The sequence below is a fragment of the Anopheles maculipalpis genome, chromosome 2RL, assembly GCF_943734695.1.
Source record: "Anopheles maculipalpis chromosome 2RL, idAnoMacuDA_375_x, whole genome shotgun sequence".
Lineage (NCBI taxonomy): Eukaryota > Metazoa > Arthropoda > Insecta > Diptera > Culicidae > Anopheles > Anopheles maculipalpis.
Genome location: NC_064871.1, coordinates 88,848,805 through 88,874,448, shown reverse-complemented (window position 1 = coordinate 88,874,448; position 25,644 = coordinate 88,848,805). Strand labels below are relative to the sequence as shown.

Genomic DNA, 25,644 nt, shown 5'->3' with positions numbered 1-25,644 from the left:
AAAAGTACCTGTTGATTGAAAAAAAAACTCATTACTTTCTTTCTTCTTCTTTGGCCTGCTCAAGATTGAGCACGTCGTGTCGACATGGCCAGGTCTTAATGTGTTGGTTCCCTTTCGTTGCTATTGTATTGGAGGTGGCTTGCAAGGCCTCTCACCCAACCCCCTGTCTCGTCGGAGGGCCTACGCATCCTAGCTGATTAAAGTCCCGTAGGATGCCAGAACAGAAGGACAATCAGCTGCCCCAAACATGGAGAACAAACGCTTTAGCCATATAACCCATCTTCCCAAGGGGTTGGGTTTCCCCGTGTACCCAAGCTCTGATATTTGGAGAGATATGTTACCATTCTGTATGCCGTGGACGTTTTGAGTCGGAGCAGGGTATGGAGATCCTATATTAACCTTCAAGAGGTGTCGGACCATACCCGTATCAGTGCGGTATTGCTAAATACACTGACAACCTGAACCACTGAACCTCATTACTCATTACTTTATGAAATTCCAAATTCAAGTCAATTAAGTCCATGACCATTTCCACTTGAAAGACTACTTCAAAGATTCTCTAGTCACTGGCTTGATACAGTGACGTCCTGTTGATATAGACATTTCCGTTCCAGGGGTTAGTGCAAGAAACACGGAAGAAGGTTTACACATCGAACAACAAAAGCACTGTGAATAACCTCGTATGATTTGAACGACTTTTGAAGTATAATTTACCTTCAATAGCGTAATAAAGCTAGAGATCCTTTGACACGTACTGCTCGTTATGATAAACAACACTCGAGCACTTGGAGCAAGGGGGTCAAACCCAAGTACCGATCAATGCCAACAGATAAGATAACGACTTTCAACTGCAGAAATGCGAGCGAAAGTTTGTTCGATGGTGGCGGTTTTCCCCGGGGCACAGGTTGTCCATACGTTCTTTACGTGAAGAAAATCCTTCAATCAGAGCGGCTTATCTTATCACAATCAGTCACACATGTTTCAACCGACTGTCAATTGGTAATTGAGCCTATTAACGCCTCATCAACATGACGGCTGGTGGCGTATCGGTGATTCCGCTTGCTGTTATGACGTCCGATGTGTGTTGGGGGACATTTCCGATATGTTTGATGGTTGGCTTCAACTAGTGAGCTGGGAAGAGTGGATGCAACTCTCAAGCATACTTGGCGGTGACGAAGACGTGATGATGACAATTAAGCGCAACACTAGACACGATACATGAGTACCGAATGTGTCTGCTTGTCCGGCAGTGCCGATATAATCGTGTGTAATTGTGTAAAGGAAGAATCAAGCGTTCCAGAGGAGGGGGTGTGGGATACTTCCGGGGACTCGCAGGCACCATCATGTGGGTGCGATATGGCACGCTGTACAAATACACTTCATTTTCACCTGTCCACCTAGAACGCGGTATCAGTAACATGCACGGGTTCGCACATTTAGTCAATCGCGATTGAACATTCATTTAACTAACATGTGTGCTGGGCTTGTGCCTTTATTGGTTTCTTCTGTAGGAAACACAACGCATCGAGAGAAGAAATAGTTCATTTCAAGGAAATTCCAGATATTTTGGAGATAAAGAGCAGGCTGTGCATTAACTATGTCCGGCGGTAAGGATCGTCGATCCAGGGCGAGTAAAACGCAAGGATGGGAAGAAGCCGGTGGCGAATTTTACCAGGAAAGCTATCCCGCCGATCTGGAGGGTATGCAGCGAGATCCATCGAAGATCGCAACCCTCCTACCATCGAAACAAACGCGAAATGGTAAGAGATTTGTCGCAGGTCGCTCTCTGGGGTAGAGGAAGCCTCGTCCTGCCTTAGATCCGGAAGGAAACATTAATGTTTAACGTGATTTTAGCCACAACAAGACGAGCTCGGCCCGCACAAGGCCAGGACACGAAAGGAGGCACCCGGCGCAGGGCCAGCTTCTCTACCGTCGCCCGCCGGGGTTCACAATACCACGAAATGCAGGTGGCCACCCTTCCCGATCTTTCAGGTAAGTAGTGTTTGCGAAATCGTCCAAATTCGGTTGAATGTTTTGAACGAAAAAAATACTTGTTGCGTTTAAAAAGTAGAGCCTGGGTCCAGGTTAGATTTGAACCTAATAGCGGATGTAAGGAAGATACGCGCATTAATGATTGTGCTATCTGAAGATGCCGGTTTCAAAGTGCAATAGTGTCCAATTTATCTATTCGTGGCAACATTTTTCTGTATTGTCAATTTATTTGTGTAAATTTGTGAAATATTTAACATGTTGCTGACGACATGCGGAATCGTTTTAACTGTTCAAAATTCAAGATCATTTTGAACTGCCACCCTAATCGTTCCTAACACACACAGTTATTGTTCATTGTATTGCTTTTCGAGTGTTATTAACTTAATGCTTTCTCGTGACAAATGGAGCACCATTTTATCACTCCAAAATCGTTCCAAAATGGACGAAAAACCTATTTCAACCAGAAACCATTGGATTGTGAATGCTAATGAGTAAATTGTTAATAAAACCTTCCTGCATACGCCCTACAGTGTCGGCGACAGGGAATTGTCCCACGATGATGTTCAGTATCCAATCGTTTCACAGCAGTGCTGTCAGCTTTGTTGCTGTGCTTCTGGTTCTTTATCTTTTTTTTTACCTTAATTGTAGCCGGCTCCCTTGTGGGGACGGCACAGTTCAACGAACGTCCGCGTAGTTGATGCCGCCGCCGACTAAGTTCCCTTCGTGCGCGATACTCGAACGGCCAGAGGGTCGGTGCTCGTAAATTATCTCAAGAGCATCATCACGCATCGATGTCGGCATCTCTTCCTGTTGACAAGGGGTCGTCTAGCGTGGTAGCGCTCAATAGATATCCCGTTGCTTGTGGGTGGATGGAATATGATGTATTAGTTTTATTAGGGTCTGTTGGAGGATTCTACTATCCGTCAGATGACAATTCCGGATGAAATAATTTATTTAGTTATTTATCGTGTTTAAACCAAAACTTTTTTACAAGTCAAATTTTTAAATGTGCGTAAAAACTATAAAGATCGTTTACGATTCATGGCAAGATTTAAACTGCTTAAATCTGCTTTGTTTGAAGGTTCTGCAAGGTTGGCAGAAACATGAGTCATCATCTTTTTTTTTACGGACATTTCATCGGAACCCGTTTTGGTGTTTTTGTTCCTGTTCGTCGGCTAAGACTTTGAGAAAACTACCGACCTGGCGTTCCTGGCTTAGTCGACTTAAACTGCTCTTAACTGGATAACCAGTCTTGTGTATGGCTAATGCTCTACACCTGCTTTTTGGTATTAGAAGTTGTACATGAGGAGATTTTAATAAACTTTTGATTATTGTTTCAATATCTTGTTTCAATCACTATGTCACCAAATTAAAACATCTCGCCATCTCCTTAATGAGAATTCTGGAAAGTCTAGGGTGCATATAAGGCACCTTACAGTACGGTTTATATCATGCACAGCAAATCAAATGATTTGTCGCTTCGTTCTAACTATACACGATAACCGCTCGCAAACGGTTGATTGATCTCCATTAGATGACTGAAGGTTCAGAACAAAAGTGCAACGTGCAACGTCGTGATGGACAGTGCAGTTAAAATTGCGGCACTGACATTAACCTAGCACTTGGAACCCATTGTCATGCTGTGCTATGGTTGTTGTGCTTGTGCAAGTCTATACATGTATTACCCGTTGAAGGTACACGAAACAATGCTTCGGGTTGTCACTTGTACAAACGATCAGCGATGACCCGTGACCGTTGGTACAATACTGGAGTAACGTCGACGATCCATCTTCCATCCCGCATCATCAAGGCTTTCAGTTAGTGCATCAGCAGTTGTATTAATACTGTTTTCTACCGTCTCTATCCATCACAGAAAACCTCATCAACGAGGAACGAACATGGGAGGAGATCCGAGAGATCAAATCGATGCCCGTTCCGATGGCACAGAAGCGAGAAATGAAGGCCCAACTACAGGTAGCGATCCTCCACGCCCTCGTAGGTGGTGTCGTATCAGGCTGCTAATTATTGTTCGATGTGTTTGCATTCTCTTTTAGAACGCCACAAAGCTCCGGTTGCAGGGATTCGAGCAGATTAAATGGCGCCGGCGGAAAGCGTGGCAGAGCTTTCGCTCCAAGTGGGGCGAATATCAAACCAAGCTCGAGCTGTGGCGTATGTCGCTTAAAACGATTGAGGGTAATTTCGGCACCGGTGTCGTCGCGTACTTTCTCTTCCTGCGGTGGCTAGTCTTTCTCAACCTGTTGCTGTTTCTGCTAATCTTCGCCTTCGTAGTGCTGCCACATTTAGTGCTGCGCGAACCTAGCGATCTACCGTGTGATCTCGTGACGGACCCAACGTCGGTACAGTGTTGCTCCGAGAGCTACGAAAATGTGACACGCACGGCACAGTTCTCCGTTCTAGATCTTATCCAGGGAACGGGTTTCATGGAGGGAACGCTACTGTTCTACGGCATGTACACGAACCAAATCTATGGCTACAGCCCAATGGAGGATCGGGCGTACCAAAGGGCACGCTCGTTGCGTGTATCGGCGATTGCGGCCAACAACGGATCGAGAAACGGACTGAATGCTACCGGTACGTTAGAGGATAGAGAGGAAGTGTTGGACGAGGAGCGGCAAACGATTCTGTACTACGATTTGCCTCTAGTGTACGTCATTATTATAGCAATCTACTACGTGATAACGCTGGTCGCGATCATGCGTGCGGTTGTGCGACAATTTAAGGATCGCATCGCCGAGGGCGAGGGATTGTTCTACCAGTACTGCAATCTAGTGTTCGGTGGGTGGGACTTCTGTATCCACAACCAAAAATCAGCCGACATTAAGCATCGGGCACTGCACAACGAGATCAAGTCACTACTCTACCAGAAACGCTTTGAGCACGAGCGTAATAACCGGTCCCGCGAATTTATGGCCAAACTGATCGCCATCCGTATGCTGATCAATTTGATCGTGTTCATCATTTTGCTGCTCGCCGCAATCACAATCTACGTGCTGTTTAACGTATCACTTGCCGAGCTGGAACCAAACTTTACGCCCTCGCATCCGGTTAGCTTTAGCGAGAGTCTCGGCAATCGGACACTGTACATGAGCTGGCCGTCGTCTTGGTCGGTGTTTTCTTCGGCATCGCAGCGCGGTGCCATTACGTTTGCCAGCACCATCACACCCTTGCTGTCGTCGATGAATGATGAAATAGGTGGCATGGGAGGTGCATACAATTCCACCGATCCTACCCTGAACCGGCTTACGTTGGAGGAAAAGTTGCGCGTACTGTTTTACGAGTTCCTGCCGTATCTAGCGATAGTCTGCATGAATTTGGTCGTGCCGCAGTTGTTTAATTATTTGGTGCAATACGAGAAATATTCGCCCCTGTTCGTGATCAAGATCAGTCTCTTTCGGACGGTATTTTTGCGACTGTCGTCGCTGGCGGTGCTGCTTAGTCGATTCTACTTTCTCATAACGCCTATGAACGTGACGCAAAAGTTGCTGATCAATGCATCCTCCGAGCAGGGTATGGAACATACCTCCACCAGTACGCTGACTCCACCGACAACGACGACGACAACGATGGCAACCACGACGACTACGCTACCCTCCCTCAGTACCGCCTCCATCTTGGAGTATCAGATGTCCGAGCTAAATGCATCGTTCATCGCTAATCTGACCACGACTACGGTCTCCGTGCTAAGTACAGTGCTGCTGGAACAACAACCTGTAGCCGAGGCACAAACTCAGCAGCAGCAATTGCCACCGCAGCAACAGTGCTACGATGAGCAGAACGGTGCTCCACAGTGCTGGGAAACGTTCGTCGGCCAGCAATTCTACAAGCTGTTCATCGTCGACTTTGCTACACACTTTCTCGTGACGTTTTTCGTCAACTTTCCGCGTGCAATGTTTGCGCGTCATTCGAGCTCACGGTTGGCAAAGTTCATCGGTGAGCAGGAGTTTGAGCTGTCCAAGCACGTGCTGGATGTGATCTACTCGCAAACACTTTGCTGGCTTGGTACATTCTACACACCGTTTCTACCATCGATCGCTGCGCTGTTGACGTTTCTGATGTTCTACATTAAGAAGTTTGCCTGTTTGGTGAACTCTAATCCGTCGGCAATTCTGTACCGGGCGTCTCGATCGAAGTCGTTGTTTATGTCGACACTGCTGATCTCGTTCACGCTCGCACTGGTGCCGGTAGTGTACGCACTCGCGGAAATTGTGCCATCCAGGTCGTGTGGCCCATTCCGAGGACTGCCGTCCGTGTGGGATCGGGCAATAGCGGCGTTCATGAAGATGCCGCAGTTCTTCCAGAATGTGATTTTCTTCTTCGGCACGGCCAGTTTTGCCATACCATGTTTTGTGGTGCTGACATTCTTCATCTACTACTACTACGCTGTCTCGACGGCCAACCGGCATATGGTGCAGGTGTTGAAGCAGCAGCTCGTGCTCGAGGGCCACGATAAGCAATTTCTGCTGAGCCGGCTCAGTTTGTTCATCAAACAGCAGCAGGAGTATCAAAAGCGCATGATGCGGCAAGCTGCCGAACAACAACAGCAGCAGCAGCAGCAGCAGCATCAAATGCAGCAACAGTACCAGCAACACTCCGGTTCTGGTAACTCGGCAAACCATGTGATACCGCCTCCGCCACCATCGTCTTATCAACAGCCACCGATCGTGCCACCACCCCGTACCAACAGCCAATCGCAAGCATCGGAAGTGACGCCTGCCCTACCGCCGCGTGCGGATCGAGACTCGAAGCCAAGCAGTCGAGATCGACCGAAGGATCTGCCACCTCCTCCGATACCAGCTGGTGGTGGTCCTGCGACCACCAGCAATACCACGGCTGCGAATTAAAGATGGCCTACGTGTGCGATAACCATGAGATTAACTCCCCCCCCTCCCCCCATACACACACACACACATACCCACATACTTTTTTTCCTTCTGTCCTGTAGTGGACAACATCTCGAGCCGTGTTCAAGACACGGGATCCCGATATCGTGATATTATATTCCAACTGTTAGGTTTTCTCTTATGATTTTACAAAATTAGGCGAAATTATTATTATTTATTGTTTTAGCTTTAAGCGCACCTAAAACAAACTGTGTCAGGAAAATGAAGCACTGGGATGAAACGCTTCAAAAGGACGGTGAAACAGTTCAATAGAGGCCATTTAAGGTACAAGTCACGGATCACAAGCTCCTTCTTCACGAGATATTAGATTTTCATTTTTCAAGTATACAAGACTCCTCGATAAAGCTGTTGCAATGAGGTTTACAAAAAGAGCGGCAGAACATAATATTTGCACATACGATCAAACTCCAACCTAGCGCGGTGATCAACGAGCTGCGGTGGAGTATATTTCACTTTTAAAGTGTATTGTAAAGAGTTACTCTTAAAAAAGCAGTGCTTTCCTTATTTGCCGTACACTTTGTACATACATCTATATTAGCGTAATTATCTATGTGTGTTTGTGAATAGTTTTAAGTGAAATTATCGACCGACACTGCATGTGATTGATACGGGAACGTGTATCGTATCTTGCCTCTAGCTGCAAGAATGCTGGTAATGCAAAGTTGATCAGTGTTTTTTTTACGCTGTAGTCGGATAGGATTTTTCGGTTAGCAAATAATTTATAAAAAAAAACCTAGTATAAACTTATCGATCACCATTCGATGCAATGCGAAAGCATATTATGTCCAAACTTTAAAGAGTTTTTGATTTGTTTACCGACGAATAATAAATCATACATCGATTTCGATTCGCATGTCTTCCGGGGGACACGACCAAACCACTCACGGCAGCAACCTCCGGTCTCTCCGTTTGCGTTAAAAGTGATGGTCAATCATGCACGATAGTGTGAGTGAAATCGGTTTTTAAAAGCGAACAAGGTAGCGTACTACATGCAGATTAAAAGACTTAGTATAACGTACCAAAAAATCATACATAAACTAGCAAAAACTGGACAGAGCACGAAGCAATCGGGCAGAAAACATGAACGTTCTAACGCCACTTCAGTGCTGCATCCTTTACATGTGAGTGAACGTGAATGCCGATAATGAGACTGCCTATTTTTAAAACTCTTAGTTAGAACGTATACCGGCACGGAGATAAAAAATCAATGGAAGCTCAAATAAACGCACAGGTGCTTGATCTAAACCTCAATCGATATGCACTTACAATTTCGGACGGTCCGTGCAACCTCGAACCAGCTAGACTTGGTTACATATTACAACAAATGCTCAATATACTAGTAGATCCGCTTTTGGAATGATTTACCATAACTACAACAGCATATGTACAGAATGAATAAGACCGGAACATCTTGCATCCGTTCCTTCACCTCCGAGGATTCAGTGATTCATCAAAGATTCACCGTAACTGCATCGCCATCGCATCGTACAGCATCACGTCTTGACAAGCATTCTTCGGTGTTGTGTTTTCTAAATTATCAATCCTCATGTTTCCTTTTTTTTTTTAGTAAATCCACATGAATACCAATCCATGGAAAGACTATCGATATTTAAAAAGAAGATCATGTATAATTCGGCATCTTTCATAAATACAGCTAGTATAATATACGTAACCTACATAAGCTTATGTCGATGGATTAAACTAAGATCTCATTAGGAACAACACGCAACAATTATGTCAGTTAATTTTGTAACATCGGATGCCTCCGTAGCACTGGCAGTCGGTTAGCGACAGGACGAGGTTAAATCGAAAAAGCTTCCATATGGGTCTACCAGTTCGGAGCTTTAGGTAAAAGAAATAAAATCTTCATTAACGCGAAAACGCACCCGGTGTAAGGTTTTTCTTTCAGTGGAAGACATTGCATACACGTAAGAATCCCACTATCATATAAAATGTATTTCTTTTACATTGTATCTCAACTTTATGCTATCTATACACCATGAAATTACACCTTGGAATTGATCAAAATTGAATGTTTTATACAAGTGCTTTCTTAAACAAATCGATATACATGGCGACGCGCTCAACAATACGAATGAACGTATCATTGCATTTACCATGGTTGTAAATATGGACTATGTATTCGGTGTACGTGTTGTTTCGTGTAAAGTTTCTCCAGATCACTGGATTGCCCCTTTGAAAGCATAGAGATTTCATGGCAAAGCTATTTACTCTTTCTAAGAGGTATCCCAGGCCTGTCGAATATCTTACGTTATATTTGATCCATCCCGGATTCATACAAGTTGTTTCTGGTGCTTGAAAAATTGGATCATCGGCTACAGAATCGCAGTCACTTTTGTATATTGGATGAATAGAGAAATATTCGTTAGAATCTGTCGAATTGAAAATTTTTTTTTTTTCGGTGAATTCATTGTCTATTTTATGTTGTAAAATTTGTAAAACAGAAAAAATTGGTAATGATTCCTCCGCTGTTCGTTAGCTGAAACATTAGCAATATTTAGTTTTTTCTACGCCTCCGCTCGGTTAATATCCCCCTCTTGGACTAATAATTGTCATATAGAATTATGTATATGTACAATACGTTGTGTTGTACTTCAACCAGTTAAAATGTTATTAGGTTCAATTAGGTCAAATGTCAAATGTCTTGGCAATACTGTATCGCGTACCTACCAAAATCATACACCTGTTGCAGAAGTGGCGAATGAGTGACATCCTGCAATAGACATCCGGGGAAGACTTGCTCCGATGGTTCAACGGGTGATTCCAGCTTCACTACAGCGACGTTATTCTGTCGATTGACTCTACTATACTTTGGGTATATTTCTACTTTCTCGATTCGAATTGTTTGAGAACCGCCGGAGAATCCCAGGCCTCCCAATCGTACTAGATTTGGCAGTTTGGTCTTTTCTAGAAGACAAGATGCAGAAGTAACAACACCCCGAGTGCTAATCAGGTATCCGTAACAGTCGTGCTTTACTTTGTCTGCCTCTTGCCATCCTATCTCCTCCTGCGAAAGTTGATGTTTTATTTCTGAGCACCTGAGATCGATCTTAAATTGCTACGAAATACTTACGATATGTGTTGTTTACTAGACTTGTAGCTGGGTAGTCGATCCTCACTAACAACTGTTCGGATTTTTTATATTTGACATACCGAGACCATGGTGTGGCAGTTGTATAGCCTAATCTAATTCATTGTTTTATTAATAAGATGACAATGCAACCCTTTCATCGTTCCAAATGGCATGTTGTTACTGTTACTTGACGATACTGTTTGCTTCAAGCAGCTGTGAAATCCAATCGATGTAGAACGATACCCGGTGCGCTATACCAATGAAATTCGAAAAGTCAAAGTTTCGCAGTGTACTGTCCTCCTTATGGAAATCCAGCAGGCTCATCAAATATTCTATCCGTTTACCATCGTTATTCATTCGGTTCCAAACAATCGGAGTGTGAATATTGTAAAACTTTTGGTTTATCTTTCTATCAAGATGAAAAAAACTGCCGAACGCATCATTTGGTACGCATTTTGCTGATTTTTCCATGATTGAAGGGTTATAATAAGAACCACAGGTCCATGGGCTCAGAACCATACATGCTACCGACTCGGCTATCGGTCGTTTCAAGTAAATCTCACAGTCACTGCGGTATATCTGATGAATAGTTTCGCTCGCCTCTCGATTCTCTCCTGTTGGGATATTCCTGATTCCTGATTCTTTATTCTTGTCGGGTAGATTCTTTCCTGCAAAAGTTAACCGAAACCAAACAGCAAAAAAAAAAAATTAATTAGTATTCTTGTTCAACGAAATAATTTAGAAACGTTGGGTCAAATGCATGACCACACCCTACAACGTTAGTAGTGGGCGCTGATTTGTGGTAAGAATTTCTGAACTTTTGAAAGACTTTTCTTTTTCTTCAGTCTTTCTCTACAGTCTTGAAAAGTTTTGGTGAGGCATTACTGTGCTTCCTGGACTAGCTATTATCTCTCGCTGGATAGTCAGTCCTACGTACGGCGAGACTGTATTACTTGTCCATAGTTCTTCCTTGAAATTTGATCGTTCGTGCAAAGTATGTTTGTGTTTCATTAACGAACGCATTTGGTCGGAACACTTTAACTGAGTGAGAGTTGTTACCTTTAAGGGGTTTTACAACTATATAATACTACTTACTACTGTTATAGAACCGTTGTTTCACCGGAGTATAAGTACGGTCCAGCCAAATGCACCCAGGAAATAAGTTCCAGCTAAGAGTGATGGGTGATACCAGTGTCACTAGAGCGATATCATGCAATTGAGCTGTTTCGTTGTACATTGGGTGATAATGTATACTGCGAATCAGTATGAACGTTGCTGCCGCACTGCTATTGGCCCAAAGACCACCCACACGAACGAAATTAGGTTCAGAGCTCTTCCATTTTAGGCATGCAGCTGTTGTTACGATATCGCGAACAGTGATAAGGTAGCCGATACAGTTCAAGAATTTGTGAGATCCATAAACCCATCCTATTTCAACCTGTATAAAGAGAGACGAAGTTTGAGAAACGTCCGATTGGAAACGATTGTAGGCTGCTGCGGCATACCGTACCAGGTGTGGAGATGTGTCCGCTAGTGAGTCGTCCATTGCCAATCGTTCATGCCGTTCTTGGCGTAGATGACTGTAGTGGTTGTCACATTCTATGAGTTCATTTTTAAAGCGTTCAGCTGCCGCGTTTCCTTCCTGAGGGCAGCAAACTATGGTTTGGTTTCCGCAGAAAACGATTTGCTGTTTGGTGCTCACACGCTGTTGAATGCTACTGCAGGTTGCAATAGCTTCACACATTCCTTTAGTGCCGTCGGGGTATCCACATGGATCAGAATATGTAATGTCGTTATCAATGTACGTTAATGCGCTTAATGACTTTGTTGCGTCTGGTTTAGTCGGCGTCGGGAGTAGAATCGATTTCAGCCATGCTTCGTGAGCATCGAAGCGTATACCAATCATTGGAGTGCTGAAGCCACAATCACAGTTGTTCTGATTTAATCCAACTACGAAGCGTGCGGCGGTCCCAGTCATTTGTATCGGAGCTCCCAGCTGTATTTTGTAGGATTTTTGCCCATCAGAAGGATTGTGCAGGAAGCAGAAATACTTATCCCGAGAGTCGTTCGGAATTTGCGATCGATCATACTGCGCTGTGTTGCATTGTTGTTCGCTGAAGCTTGCAATCAGCAATGTTTTGGAAGTCCTGGTATCTACGCAAACATAGGAATCTGCTGTTCAGCAAAGCCATACACAATTTCAGATGTTGTCTTACCTGAACTGTAACCGATCACGCTTGGCAGCGTTGCGGTCACGATTGCATTTACTGCCACACTTCGCGAGGGATTTATGTTTCCATACCAACCGCAAACAGCGGGAATGATACCTGCTGGAGACTCTAGCTTCAAGACGGCAATATCGTTGAAGTTGGGATGCTCGGTGCGTGTGTAGTTGGGATGTACAATTATTTCGCTTATTTTCCGAACAGACGAATCATAAAACATAACCTCAGTGGGAGCGTTCCTGTGAAATGTGATGAGTTGAAAAAAATTGTCACATTTGGCACGTGGACTTATCTTACCCGAGGTAGGAGGTACATTGCGCCAAAGTGATGACTGCACCAGGATCCGTGTGTGCTCCGTAGCAAGTGAGCCCGTTCGTTTCGCCATTTTCCGGCCAGAGGATCTTAACCGTGTGTGAATTGAATTCCATTTTTACTTCGGAAGATTCGACGAACTCGCCAGGATTTGGGAGACCATGCTGATTTGCCCGTAAATGTAAATAACGTCGTGAGCAAGCATCTACATTAAATACAGTAGACGCCGCATCCCCATGTCCCAATTCTTTAAGAGTTCTAATGATCCACTCGCGGTATTTGGTAATTTTTGTGTATATGGCAACATTAGTCGGCATGCACATCATTCCAACCATCAGCGGCACTATTTTTCCATTGTTAATTCGTCTTGCATGTATTTGGCCACGTATGTATGTCTGATAAATAATAGATTTATTGTATAAATATAACTGATAACCCGCTATACGGTATCACTAGCACGCCAGGCCATACTTACGCTGCATGCTTGGTCGTCTTTCACGCATCGCGGTGAGACTGCAGATGAACTGTCGTATCCATAATAGGCATACGAGTACTCCCCGGTACATTTGGTATCGGCAATGGGATTAATGGAAACTGACACAGTCATGTCTGTTTTCGATCATGTGGTTTGGGTTAAAATGTGTTCTTTGCATAAGGACTTATCTCACATACTCACGCTGTGCATTATCTTCACTGTAGAAAAATTTCGATTGTGGTAGCTCTTTGTCAGACCACAAACAAATTGGCAGCACTGAGCGACTTGTGCTAGAAAAACAAGTCGAATGATGTTACGATACGAAGAACAGAGAAAAGTGTCTAGCATTGTTCATACATTACGTTTCTATCCACTTTCATGAGTGCAATGTTGAAGAGCCCCGAATATGGTGAATAATATGGATGCTTCGAGATATCCACAACCGTCAATGTTTGGTTGTAGTACAACTCGCCATTTTCGATGCTACGGTCTAATCCGACATAATATGTATCGCTGGTTGTGAAGTAAAGAAGCGTAATGTTTTCGTTTCATTATTCCTTGCTGAAAACTATGTCACGGGGTTTCCAACGCCCTGTCAGTTGGAAGCCAAATAGAAGTATGGAAAGAAGGAGCGTAAAAGGGTTAGGATTCACCTGCCCCAGGCTCAGTCTCGACGTAACATAGTGCTTAGAATCTTGTGTGAAATAAAAAAAAAGAAACCTTAAGCAGTACGATCTACTCCTGTTAATACCTTTCATCCTCAACGCAGTATGCTGGAGCTAAAACAACATTTTCCCAAATCAACGATCCAGAGCATTTAATCCGCAGGCCAGTTACTGAGTTCGTACCAACATGTACTAGATGCGGATATTCTCCAGCAGCTTCCTTTTGATAGTCACTTGGGTATTGATATGCGAATGGAAAGCGGGTTTTGCAATCTAGATGTATCAAACGTGGGAATTAGAAGAGCGGTGTGACGTAAACAGGAATAATATTTACCATCATACGTTGTTCTCTCGCTGAACACCAATTCCTGTGCTGTCAAGACTAAAGTAGATGTTATTAAAATATAGAGTGATATGCTGCAATGCGTTAGAACAAAAATGTAGAGCCATGCTCTACACAGTTAATCATTCATTCGACATGCTAATGGCAAGTCACTCAAATTCAACTGATCAAAACTACGTACTAGTCCAGAAGGAGGTAGCATTTAAAAGATTTAACTCTTGTTTTGGTCTATGAGGTCCCCTCTTCTTCTTGCTGGGCTGAATGACCTGCTATGTCAATGCCAACCATCGGAAGGCTTGCGAGTCTTCTACTACTTGGTTTAACGACCTTCTAAAGGCCGGGATGGCCATCGAGAAAATGGCTTTCTACCACGTAAGTATGTTAGTCAGTCCGGATGGGATTTGAACTCCGGTCGTGCCGTTTGAAAACCGGCGCCGCTGTTTGCCTACACCACCGGGACGCCCGTTTGCTTACGAGACTTATTCGCACTAAATAGTTGGATATTCATAGTCCTCACTCTCGGGGGAATATAATCCGGTTCGGATTTAAATCCTGGTCCGGACGTGTGAAGATCAGCAACGCTGTCGCCTGTACTGACGGACCACCACGTGCATTTGAAGTTACAGTCAGTCCATCATCAAGCACTGCCCTCCACTGGCATAGAAGTAGCATTAGAATATGATATGAATATGCTGTACTTCCAACGGATAGGGTGAGCTTCTTACATAGCTTATTTTTAATATTTTTGTGTAGTACTACAATACACGTTAGCACTAACACGGTTAAAAACAATCGAAACGCCAACAATTGTTTTGAACATCAGGAAATAGGTCGACACGCATAGGATGAATAATTGGCAGAACGTTTAGAGCCACGTAACACAAGGTCAGAATTGTTCCTCACTAAACCACTTCCCCTCAAGAAGTTACAGCCAATACAGTCATTGCCACAATGTGAAACAGCGCATTTTATGGCGAAGAGCGGTCATCCGAGATTCTTGCTTTATTTTTATCTTCACAGTTCACATCTTTATAGTACCGGGTATCAACGTTGACGCAAGTAACGCAACACACACGATCGACACAGTAGGCATCCTTACTGCTTCACAACTTCCACACTAATGATTTGGTGGACCGACGAGTTTTGCCAAATAGCCATGAATGTTAACAATTATCGCTACGCAATAAACTTGTTTTTCTGCTTAAACAGCTCGTCTAATACGTATGCCAGATACGAAACTCATGCATGTCTAAAATTTAAAAAAATAAATTTTCGCTACTGATATATTTCCTGACTTTTGAGAGACTTGTGGGGTTCTGCAGATGTATGTTTGCATGTTGATTAACTATGCTCCGTTAACACTAGAATGTAATCTATCATAGCTATCAAATTGTTTGGAAACCAGCAGATGATAATCTGCTGAGTCGTTCCTGCCAGAGTGGAACATTCTTATCAAAAGTTCAGAAGTTTCTAGTCTTCGTCGTCTTCTCTTCTGGTATAGCTCTTCTCGTATTCCTTAAAACGGTGTACTGAGACCACTCTTCTTGCTTTGCTGATGTATAATTTATGTAGCGTCCTGCCTCCTGATGGTTATTCTTTTGATGAGCTTTTTTTTATGACCATAATGTGATCAGCTTTGGAACTCGTTGCATTCCTTCATGGAGCCCTTCTAACTTATTTTCATGTTATTTTTTGGCTTTGCAGCGTTAAGCGGCCTGAGCTAGCAAGGGGGCCCGAGCTAGCAACGGGCCCCGAATCCATAAAGAACCTTCGCCCCGATCAGCAGGTTCAATGTGATAGCCCTCAACTTCCATTCCGCTTAGAGCTTCCGAGGGACTCAATCCCCCACTGACTCCATGTTTTATTCTAGGGTTTTCAAAAAGTTTCAATTCCACTACGATGAACACTTACTTGAAAGATTATGTTGCAGATTTGAAGTATAATTTAACCTCATATAAGCTTCTATCATCCAGTGTGGCCTTCAACCAGCCCTGTTTCTTATTTCAAACATTTGATCCAATTAAGAAAGGCGTGCCGAAACGCGTTAACAAATTATATTTCTGGTTGATGTATTCGGCACGTATTTTGTATGCCCAAACCAGTTTGTCCTGCGTCAACAATGCTTAAAGTGAACAGGCAGTCGGATGACCGCATGGGTTAATCTAATCATTAGTGTGGAAGTTCTCGTGCGGGAAGGATGTCTAGTGAGTTGATCGTTTACGTTGTGTTGCTTTTATCACCGTTCATAAGTGGTAAGCTGCGAGAAACACCATCATGTTTTGACACATTTTGTGACATCAAGATTTTTTTAAATTTCTGGTGAATAATTCGGTGGATGTGTTTTGTGTTTATTTTAGGTTACGAAATGATCCCATACGAAAGGTCCTCTATAGATGGTACGTTTGCAAACGCGAACAAAATATCACTCGAAATGCTCTTGCAACGAAATTTTAAACTAACGCGCGAATTAACAAAAACAAACTGGTGCAAATGTGCTTTTACACGTCGATCATGTTCTCCTTCCGCTTTTAAGCATGTGTTTTTGTACAGAGTACAGTACTAAAGTGTTAGAAAAACATTTCTTTTTAATTTCACACGTGTTAGCAAACCAGTAATTTTAAACATGCGGCGATGTATCGATCGAAGCTATGAACTCTATACTTATCTGTTCTACCCAATATATAGAAGATATGCATAAGAATATCCTGGACAGGGTGAATTTAATACGAACCTAGTATATTTTTGTGCAAACGTTGGAAGTCTTGGCGACATTTTTTGACGTTACAAGGTGTTGCATTTGCATGATTAAAGTTACAAAATCCCAAAACTTGATTGCAGATTGTGCAACACGGTTTTATAGATCTCACATTAGCAGTGCAGTAGCTCCTTCCGCCGGGTGGCCTGTGCGCTTGCGCGAGTTTGCTCATATTGCGGCGATTGGATGGACCAATGATGGTAGCAAACGTTGGCTCTGTGCTGGATCATTGATCTGGGAAAACTTCATCCTTACTGCGGCGCATTGTGCAGCCGACGAGAGGTGTGTATGAAATCACTGCAGTGACTGGATCATTTAAGATTTCCCTATCACACTAATCGTGTGTCCCTCAAGCCGTACTCCCCCAGATATTGCTAGGTTTGGAGATATCAATATCAACAGCGACGATGATGACGAATTTGCCCAAGAATTGAGGATCACCGAGATCATTCGTCATCCTAAACATCGGTTTAGTTCGACCTATTACGATATTGCGTTGATGAAGTTGGAGAGAAATGTTGTGTAAGAAATGTGGGCAGAGTGTTTCGCAAGAATACCTTCATGATCTCCGATTCACTCATGTTACAGAGTTACGGACACTGTTGCACCGACCTGTCTGTGGTTGGATGATGAGATACGCTTCCCGAAACTGTTAGCAGCCGGATGGGGTAGAACCGGAGTTGGTAAGACAATATAGTATATTCATAAATTGCGTAAGGATGGGCTCACTGGAATGGTGTTGAAGTCGTTGGTGTTTCGCCCAATGAAACTGTTATCAAAACTCCTGACAGTGTAGCGTTCAATAAGAGATAAAGGTGACTTTAATGTGCTTAACTTAACATCCAAATAAGGTGAGGAACAAACAGACATCCTGCTGAAGGTGGAACTAGCCCTAGTAAGTAACGAGAATTGCTCCAATTATTATGCTGGAGGCGATCGCTCTTTACGGGACGGACTTATGGATCACCAACTTTGTGCAGGTGATGAAAAGATGGATACATGTCCGGTAAGTAATGCTACGATGCATTTTTCACATTCACTTATTCAATCTTTCCACTGTGTGTTAGGGAGACTCCGGTGGGCCACTTCACGTGAAGCTTTTTGATGGCTGGAAACTGATCCCGTTTCTAGTTGGAGTGACATCCTTTGGACAGGCATGTGGTTTATCTGTGCCAGGTGTATATGTAAAGGTGTCCTCGTTCGGGGATTGGATAATTGAAACTCTTCAGCAGCATGGAGAACACGCTACTCGCTTCGAATTTGAGCCAATGGTTTGTACTAATCGCTATCACAAGATTCGAGAGTATAAGCCAGATGTTGTGGTTGTTTATAATGGGAAAGAACACATTAATTGGGAAAAAATATACGTAACCGACGAAAGTAGCGATTACATTGTAAGCTTCGGATGGCTAAATTCGACTGGCCCAGTGGATAGCGATTGCTTTGGAACGCTGGTTGAACCTAACGTTGTGGTGACGTTGGCGGAATGCATACTAAGTACTGAGTACGCGAAATGCAATCATTGCGATTCTGGCCATCGATAGTAACCAATGATCATCAATTATAGGTCGTTGCCAACGCAAATTATCCTGACAGATGCGAACATAGTAGACATCGCGGAAATCGTCGTGCACCCCTTGTATAATCCGTCGTCCAACCCCTACTACAACAACATCGCTGTGGTGAAGCTGAAAACCTTCGCATGGATTGAACCGTTCTGTGTGTGGTATGGTGAATCCATACCAGATGAACAGCTCTTGGTTACAGGAGAAAAAATTATACCGACTGAGAACTCCGAAGGTTTGGAATTACAATGAATCCTCACAATCCACTGCGCAGAGTGCACAGAGTTAATTATGGTCAACATGTCTGTTTGTTTTAGAACCTGATATCAGCAAGTTAATTACTCGTGTCTGGAAGCAGTCGCAGGAACAGTGTAACCTGCCTCGACAATATTCTGAGCGTCTTCCACAGGGTTTGCTAAGCGAGCATATATGTTACGAGAATCAGCCATTCTTTGTCCCTGGTGGGTGCGTTTCATTACCAGGGAGTCCAATCGAAAGGAATGGTGGTAAATATATTTACATCGATGGGATTCATTTGTTTGGACGCGACTGTGGATACGGAGAACCGGCCGTCGGTGTGCGATTGAGTGCACATAAGACGTGGCTGGAATCGGTGTTGCTTCCCCAACCGCAGAGAAGCGAAGCGTTGGTGCACGTTGATCCAGATTTAGATGTGTCAGACACATGCAGGTATGCTGATCGCACTACTGGAACTTGCACTCCTCAGCAAAATTGTCCAACTATTCATACACGTGTACAAAACAAGCAACAGCTATTGTTCTGTAAACGTACATCTGTTGTATGTTGTCCCGAGAAAGCTACCAACCTGGAGACTACGGCTATAGAAAGGGAATTCAATGAATGTGAAGAGCGATATAGACACCTCAGGACAAGCCGACAGGAAAATACAACACATATCGTAAGTATTTAGTAGCTATTTAAGACCGATCTCAGGAGCTCAGAAATAAAACATCAACTTTCCCAGGTGGAGATAGGATGGCAAGAGGCAGACAAAGTAAAGTACGACTGTTACGGATACCTGATCAGCACTCGGGGTGTTGTTACTTCTGCATCTTGTCTACTAGAAAAGACCAAACTGCCAAATCTAGTACGATTGGGAGGCCTGGGAATCTCCGGCGGTTCTCAAACAATTCGAATCGAGAAAGTAGAATTATACCCAAAGTATAGTAGAGTCAATCGACAGAATAACGTCGCTATAGTGAAGCTGGAATCACCCGTTGAACCATCGGCAGATGTGTACCCTGGGTGCCTGTGGCAGAATGTCAGCCACTCGCCATTGCAACAACAAGTGTTTGATATCGGTACGGTAAAATCTGCATTGTTTAGTATAGAACCTGATTTCCTATGTCAGTATAGAAGCTTATATCCTATGCTTTTGTTCTCTTTTACAGCTAAAAGACGTTTTGATCCCATTTACCCGATCTATAAGAGTGATTGCGCAATATTCTTGAAACGGTCGTTCGACGAACCGGAAACGATTTGTATGAACCCAGGATTGGAGTTCTATTATACAGTAATATATCACTTCCAGTTGCAATTTCGCTTTAAAAGAGTCACTCTAATCCCCGATCACTGTTACAACGCCGGAAGTCCGATCGTATGGAAGCAATTTATTGATGCAGATGTATACGTCGAATATCTGGTGAATGTTTATAGCCACGGAAGCTGCAATTCCCTTACCCCGCGTATAGTCAACCGAATGGCAGCATACATTGATTGGTTCAAGAAAGTGTTGCAATAGAAGATTGGGCAAATGACTGCTGCTCTAAACCCAACAAATAAGTGTTTCTCACAATCTAAATCTTGCGGTGCTCGTTAGGCAAGTCCTTTAGCTAATCTCACCCTTGGTTATAGTGTCATATTCCGGCTCGAAAGCTCAACACGGGGTACTTGCTTTGCTGTACTGGGAACACCTAATTTTTTCGACTTTCACAACACTTATCAGAAAGATGATGTGGATTTTAAGTTAGTTATGAGAAGAATTGTCTATACCAGCTGATATGAAAAAAAAAACTCCATCAAAGCAAACCTTCCTATTTTTTTGTTTAAATTCTATTGAGTTTAGGTTTTTCATCGGAGAAAATTACACCACCACTTTCGGCCAAGCAAAGTCTTATGAGTTTAACTTATTTGTTTGTTTTGAGCATCGGTACAGCGAAATGCAAATGTACGTACGGCGTATGTAGGTACGGCGGGCCAACTTTAGAGAATAGCACAAACGAATATGAAATCTTAGACTCTTGTTAAAGAAACACCCATTACATTAGCGAATCAGCAAAAATAGATACAGAATCACCAACAACAGTTATGGAAGTGCGGGCAATTGATGTGGGAAATGAAATTTGACAGGAAGTTTAATTAGTACCAGACTACTTTCAAAGTTCGGTAGGTAAATAAAAAAATAAAAAATACATTTTAACTTGTCCGGTCGTAGTGACAGAAATCTAAATGATTTTCAAAACTGCAACCAAAAATTTTAAGCCATTGGAAACACACGTTTTGATAGGTCAATAATTATCAGATCCAAATAATTTTCTAATTATTTTATCTAAGAAATTTTTTGCACTTTCAAGAGTAGCGAATGTGGTCTCAGAGAGTCAAAGCCTCTATAAAAAACTGAAAGAAAAAAAAACCAAACTCTTAAAATCTAAAACCAGTCAAAATGACTAGTAGATCGTTCTAGTGTTATAAACGAGCATTCGAATGACCGCATGGGTTAATCTAATCATTAGTGTGGAAGTTCTCGTGCGGGAAGGATGTCTAGTGAGTTGATCGTTTACGTTGTGTTGCTTTTATCACCGTTCATAAGTGGTAAGCTGCGAGAAACATCTAGTGCCACCATCATGTTTTGACACATTTTGTGACATCAAGATTTTTTTAAATTTCTGTTGAATAATTCGGTGGATGTGTTTTGTGTTTATTTTAGGTGACGAAATGATCCCATACGAAAGGTCCTCTATAGATGGTACGTTTGCAAACGCGAACAAAATATCAATCGAAATACTCTTGCAACGAAATTTTAAACTAACGCGCGAATTAACAAAAACAAACTGGTTTTTTTGTGCTTTTACACGTCGATCATGTTCTCCTTCCGCTTTTAAGCATTATTTTTAAGCATGTAGTACAGAGCACAGTACTACAGTGTTAGAAAAACATTTCTTTTTAATTTACACGTGTTAGCAAACCAGTAATTTTAAACATGCGGCGAAGTATCGATCGAAGCTATGAATCCTATATCTGTTCTACCCAATATATAGAAGATATGCACAAGAATATCCTGGACAGGGTGAATTTAATACGAACCTAGTATTTTTTTGTGCAAACGTTGGAAGTCTTGGCGACATTTCTTGACGTTACAAGGTGTTGCAAGTTCATTCGCATGATAAAGATTACGAAAAAAGTTAAATCCAAAATTTGCTTGCAGATTGTGCAACACGGTTTTATAGGTCTTACACTGTCAGTACAGTAGCTCCTTCCGCCGGATGGCCTGTGCGCTTGCGCGAGTTTGCCCATATTGCGGCGATTGGATGGACCAATGATGGTAGCAAACGTTGGCTCTGTGCTGGATCATTGATCTGGGAAAACTTCATCCTTACTGCGGCGCATTGTGCAGCCGACGAGAGGTGTGTATGAAATCACTGCAGTGACTGGATCGTTTAAGATTTCCCTATCACACTAATCGTGTGTCCCTCAAGCCGTACTCCCCCAGATATTGCTAGGTTTGGAGATATCAATATCAACAGCGACGATGATGACGAATTTGCCCAAGAATTGAGGATCACCGAGATCATTCGTCATCCTAAACATCGGTTTAGTTCGACCTATTACGATATTGCGTTGATGAAGTTGGAGAGAAATGTTGTGTAAGAAATGTGGGCAGAGTGTTTCGCAAGAATACCTTCATGATCTCCGATTCACTCATGTTACAGAGTTACGGATACTGTTGCACCGACCTGCCTGTGGTTGGATGATGAGATACGCTTCCCGAAACTGTTAGCAGCCGGTTGGGGTAGAACCGGATTTGGTAAGACAATATAGTATATTCATAAATTGCGTAAGGATGGGCTCACTGGAATGGTGTTGAAGTCGTTGGTGTTTCGCCCAATGAAACTGTTATCAAAACTCCTGACAGTGTAGCGTTCAATAAGAGATAAAGGTGACTTTAATGTGCTTAACTTAACATCCAAATAAGGTGAGGAACAAACAGACATCCTGCTGAAGGTGGAACTAGCCCTAGTAAGTAACGAGAATTGTTCCAATTATTATGCTGGAGGCGATCGCTCTTTACGGGACGGACTTATGGATCATCAACTTTGTGCAGGTGATGAAAAGATGGATACATGTCCGGTAAGTAATGCTACGATGCATTTTTCACATTCACTTATTCAATCTTTCCACTGTGTGTTAGGGAGACTCCGGTGGGCCACTTCACGTGAAGCTTTTTGATGGCTGGAAACTGATCCCGTTTCTAGTTGGAGTGACATCCTTTGGACAGGCATGTGGTTTATCTGTGCCAGGTGTATATGTAAAGGTGTCCTCGTTCGGAGATTGGATAATTGAAACTCTTCAGCAGCATGGAGAACACGCTACTCGCTTCGAATTTGAGCCAATGGTTTGTACTAATCGCTATCTCAAGTTTCGAGATTACAAACCAGATGTTGTGGTTATTTATCATGGCGAAGAGTCCATTAACTGGAGTAAAAAATACGTAACCGACGAAAGTAGCGATTACATCGTAAGCTTTGGATGGCCAAATTCGACTGGCCCAGTGGATAGCGATTGCTTTGGAACGTTGATTGAACCTAACGTTGTGGTGACGTTGGCGGAATGCATACTAAGTACTGAGTACGCGAAATGCAATCATTGCGATTCTGGCCATCGGTAGTAACCAATAATTATCCATCATAGATCACTCCCAACGCAAATTATCCTGACAGATGCGAACATAGTAGACATCGCGGAAATCGTCGTGCACCCCTTGTATAATCCGTCGTCCAACCCCTACTACAACAACATCGCTGTGGTGAAGCTGAAAACCTTCGCATGGATTGAACCGTTCTGTGTGTGGTATGGTGAATCCATACCAGATGAACAGCTCTTGGTTACAGGAGAAAAAATTATACCGACTGAGAACTCCGAAGGTTTGGAATCACAATGAATCCTCACAATCCACTGCGCAGAGTGCACAGAGTTAATTATGGTCAACATGTCTGTTTGTTTTAGAACCTGATATCAGCAAGTTAATTACTCGTGTCTGGAAGCAGTCGCAGGACCAGTGTAACCTGCCTCGACAATATTCTGAGCGTCTTCCACAGGGTTTGCTAAGCGAGCATATATGTTACGAGAATCAGCCATTCTTTGTCCCTGGTGGGTGCGTTTCATTACCAGGGAGTCCAATCGAAAGGAATGGTGGTAAATATATTTACATCGATGGGATTCATTTGTTTGGACGCGACTGTGGATACGGAGAACCGGCCGTCGGTGTGCGATTGAGTGCACATAAGGCGTGGCTGGAATCGGTGTTGCTTCCCCGACCGCAGAGAAGCGAAGCGTTGGTGCACGTTGATCCAGATTTGGATGTGTCAGACACATGCAGGTATGCTGATCGCACTACTGGAACTTGCACTCCTCAGCAAAATTGTCCAACTATTCATACACGTGTGCAAAACAAGCAACAGCTATTGTTCTGTAAACGTACATCTGTTGTATGTTGTCCCGAGAAAGCTACCAACCTGGAGACTACGGCTATAGAAAGGGAATTCAATGAATGTGAAGAGCGATATAGACACCTCAGGACAAGTCGACAGGAAAATACAACACATATCGTAAGTAGTAGCTTTTTAAGACCGATCTCAGTTGCTCAGAAATAAAACATCAACTTTCCCAGGTGGAGATAGGATGGCAAGAGGCAGACAAAGTAAAGTACGACTGTTACGGATACCTGATCAGCACTCGGGGTGTTGTTACTTCTGCATCTTGTCTACTAGAAAAGACCAAACTGCCAAATCTAGTACGATTGGGAGGCCTGGGAATCTCAGGCGGTTCTCAAACAATTCGAATCGAGAAAGTAGAATTATACCCAAAGTATAGTAGAGTCAATCGACAGAATAACGTCGCTATAGTGAAGCTGGAATCACCCATTGAACCATCGGCAGATGTGTACCCTGGGTGCCTGTGGCAGAATGTCAGCCACTCGCCATTGCAACAACAAGTGTTTGATATCGGTACGGTAAAATCTGCATTGTTTAGTATAGAACCTGATTTCCTATGTCAGTATAGAAGCTTATATCCTATGCTTTTGTTCTCTTTTACAGCTTAAAGACGTTTTGATCCCATTTACCCGATCTATAAGAGTGATTGCGCAATATTCTTGAAACGGTCGTTCGACGAACCGGAAACGATTTGTATGAACCCAGGATTGGAGTTCTATTATACAGTAATATATCACTTCCAGTTGCAATTTCGCTTTAAAAGAGTCACTCTAATCCCCGATCACTGTTATAACGCCGGAAGTCCGATCGTATGGAAGCAATTTATTGATGCAGATGTTTACGTCGAATATCTGGTGAATGTTTACAGCCACGGAAGCTGCAATTCCCTTACCCCGCGTATAGTCAACCGAATGGCAGCATACATTGATTGGTTCAAGAAAGTGTTGCAATAGAAGATTGGGCAAATGACTGCTGCTGTAAACCCAACCAATAAGTGTTTCTCACAATCTAAATCTTGCGGTGCTCGTTAGGCAAGTCCTTTAGCTAATCTCACCCTTGGTTATAGTGTCATATTCCGGCTCGAAAGCTCAACACGGGGTACTTGCTTTGCTGTACTGGGAACACCTAATTTTTTCGACTTTCACAACACTTATCAGAAAGATGGTTTGGATTTTAAGTTAGTTATGAGAAAAATTGTCTATACCAGCTGATATGAAAAAACTCCATCAAAGCAAACCTTTCTATTTTTTTGTTTAAATTCTATTGAGTTTAGGTTTTTCATCGGAGAAAATTACACCACCACTTTCGGCCAAGCAAAGTCTTGTGAGTTTAACTTATTTGTTTGTTTTGAGCATCGGTACAGCGAAATGCAAATGTACGTACAGCGGGCCAACTTTAGAGAAAAGCACAAACGAATATGAAATCTTAGACTCTTGTTAAAGAAACACCCATTACATTAGCGAATCAGCAAAAATAGATACAGAATCACCAACAACAGTTATGGAAGTGCGGGCAATTGATGTGGGAAATGAAATTTGACAGGAAGTTTAATTAGTACCAGACT

General features: G+C 43.0%; 6 protein-coding genes across 6 annotated transcripts in view; 3 read left to right on the top strand and 3 right to left on the bottom strand.

The window, feature by feature from the left end:
• The window catches only part of LOC126568516 (transmembrane protein 222), a 482,151-nt gene that overhangs the window by 148,121 nt on the left and 308,386 nt on the right, over nt 1–25,644 (bottom strand). The window lies entirely within an intron of this gene.
• LOC126567829 (transmembrane channel-like protein 7) lies at nt 1,597–6,854 on the top strand. The gene is made up of 4 exons (XM_050224140.1): nt 1,597–1,760; nt 1,855–1,992; nt 3,866–3,966; nt 4,047–6,854. Exons 1-4 carry the CDS (start codon nt 1,598–1,600, stop codon nt 6,852–6,854), a joined length of 3,210 nt encoding a protein of 1,069 aa, XP_050080097.1. The 5' UTR covers nt 1,597.
• LOC126567609 (uncharacterized) lies at nt 8,952–10,097 on the bottom strand. Its single transcript, XM_050223825.1, has 3 exons — nt 10,089–10,097; nt 9,606–9,942; nt 8,952–9,307 (listed from the first exon to the last, which is right to left on the bottom strand). Exons 1-3 carry the CDS (start codon nt 10,095–10,097, stop codon nt 8,952–8,954), a joined length of 702 nt encoding a protein of 233 aa, XP_050079782.1.
• On the bottom strand, nt 11,437–13,152 carry LOC126567608 (uncharacterized). The gene is made up of 6 exons (XM_050223824.1): nt 13,021–13,152; nt 12,764–12,940; nt 12,531–12,709; nt 12,225–12,472; nt 11,514–12,162; nt 11,437–11,446 (listed from the first exon to the last, which is right to left on the bottom strand). Exons 1-6 carry the CDS (start codon nt 13,150–13,152, stop codon nt 11,437–11,439), a joined length of 1,395 nt encoding a protein of 464 aa, XP_050079781.1.
• Nucleotides 16,226–20,110, top strand: LOC126567903 (uncharacterized). Its single transcript, XM_050224251.1, has 11 exons — nt 16,226–16,280; nt 16,386–16,424; nt 16,867–17,065; nt 17,138–17,305; nt 17,372–17,466; nt 17,635–17,789; nt 17,851–18,287; nt 18,351–18,583; nt 18,666–19,267; nt 19,334–19,670; nt 19,761–20,110. The coding sequence occupies exons 1-11, from the start codon at nt 16,226–16,228 to the stop codon at nt 20,108–20,110; spliced, it is 2,670 nt and encodes an 889-aa protein (XP_050080208.1).
• Nucleotides 21,126–25,033, top strand: LOC126567905 (uncharacterized). Its single transcript, XM_050224254.1, is given in 11 exon segments — nt 21,126–21,180; nt 21,296–21,334; nt 21,794–21,992; nt 22,065–22,232; nt 22,299–22,393; nt 22,562–22,716; nt 22,778–23,214; nt 23,278–23,510; nt 23,593–24,194; nt 24,257–24,593; nt 24,684–25,033. Coding segments are annotated over 11 exon segments (2,670 nt in total).

Excerpts from the sequence above, each read along its gene's own strand:
- LOC126567608 (XM_050223824.1), bottom strand. The coding sequence starts at position 13,152 with ATGACTGTGTCAGTTTCCATTAATCCCATTGCCGATACCAAATGTACC. Across the intron at positions 12,473-12,530 it reads CAATGTACCTCCTACCTCGG|GAACGCTCCCACTGAGGTTA; the intron begins GTAAGATAAGTC and ends CACATTTCACAG. Across the intron at positions 12,163-12,224 it reads CGTGATCGGTTACAGTTCAG|ATACCAGGACTTCCAAAACA; the intron begins GTAAGACAACAT and ends ATGTTTGCGTAG.
- LOC126567829 (XM_050224140.1), top strand. The coding sequence starts at position 1,598 with ATGTCCGGCGGTAAGGATCGTCGATCCAGGGCGAGTAAAACGCAAGGA. Across the intron at positions 1,993-3,865 it reads CACCCTTCCCGATCTTTCAG|AAAACCTCATCAACGAGGAA; the intron begins GTAAGTAGTGTT and ends TATCCATCACAG. Across the intron at positions 3,967-4,046 it reads AAATGAAGGCCCAACTACAG|AACGCCACAAAGCTCCGGTT; the intron begins GTAGCGATCCTC and ends ATTCTCTTTTAG.
- LOC126567609 (XM_050223825.1), bottom strand. Across the intron at positions 9,308-9,605 it reads GCAACAGGTGTATGATTTTG|ATTCTAACGAATATTTCTCT; the intron begins GTAGGTACGCGA and ends TCAATTCGACAG.
- LOC126567903 (XM_050224251.1), top strand. The coding sequence starts at position 16,226 with ATGTCTAGTGAGTTGATCGTTTACGTTGTGTTGCTTTTATCACCGTTC. Across the intron at positions 17,306-17,371 it reads AAGTTGGAGAGAAATGTTGT|AGTTACGGACACTGTTGCAC; the intron begins GTAAGAAATGTG and ends CTCATGTTACAG. Across the intron at positions 19,671-19,760 it reads ACAACAAGTGTTTGATATCG|CTAAAAGACGTTTTGATCCC; the intron begins GTACGGTAAAAT and ends TCTCTTTTACAG.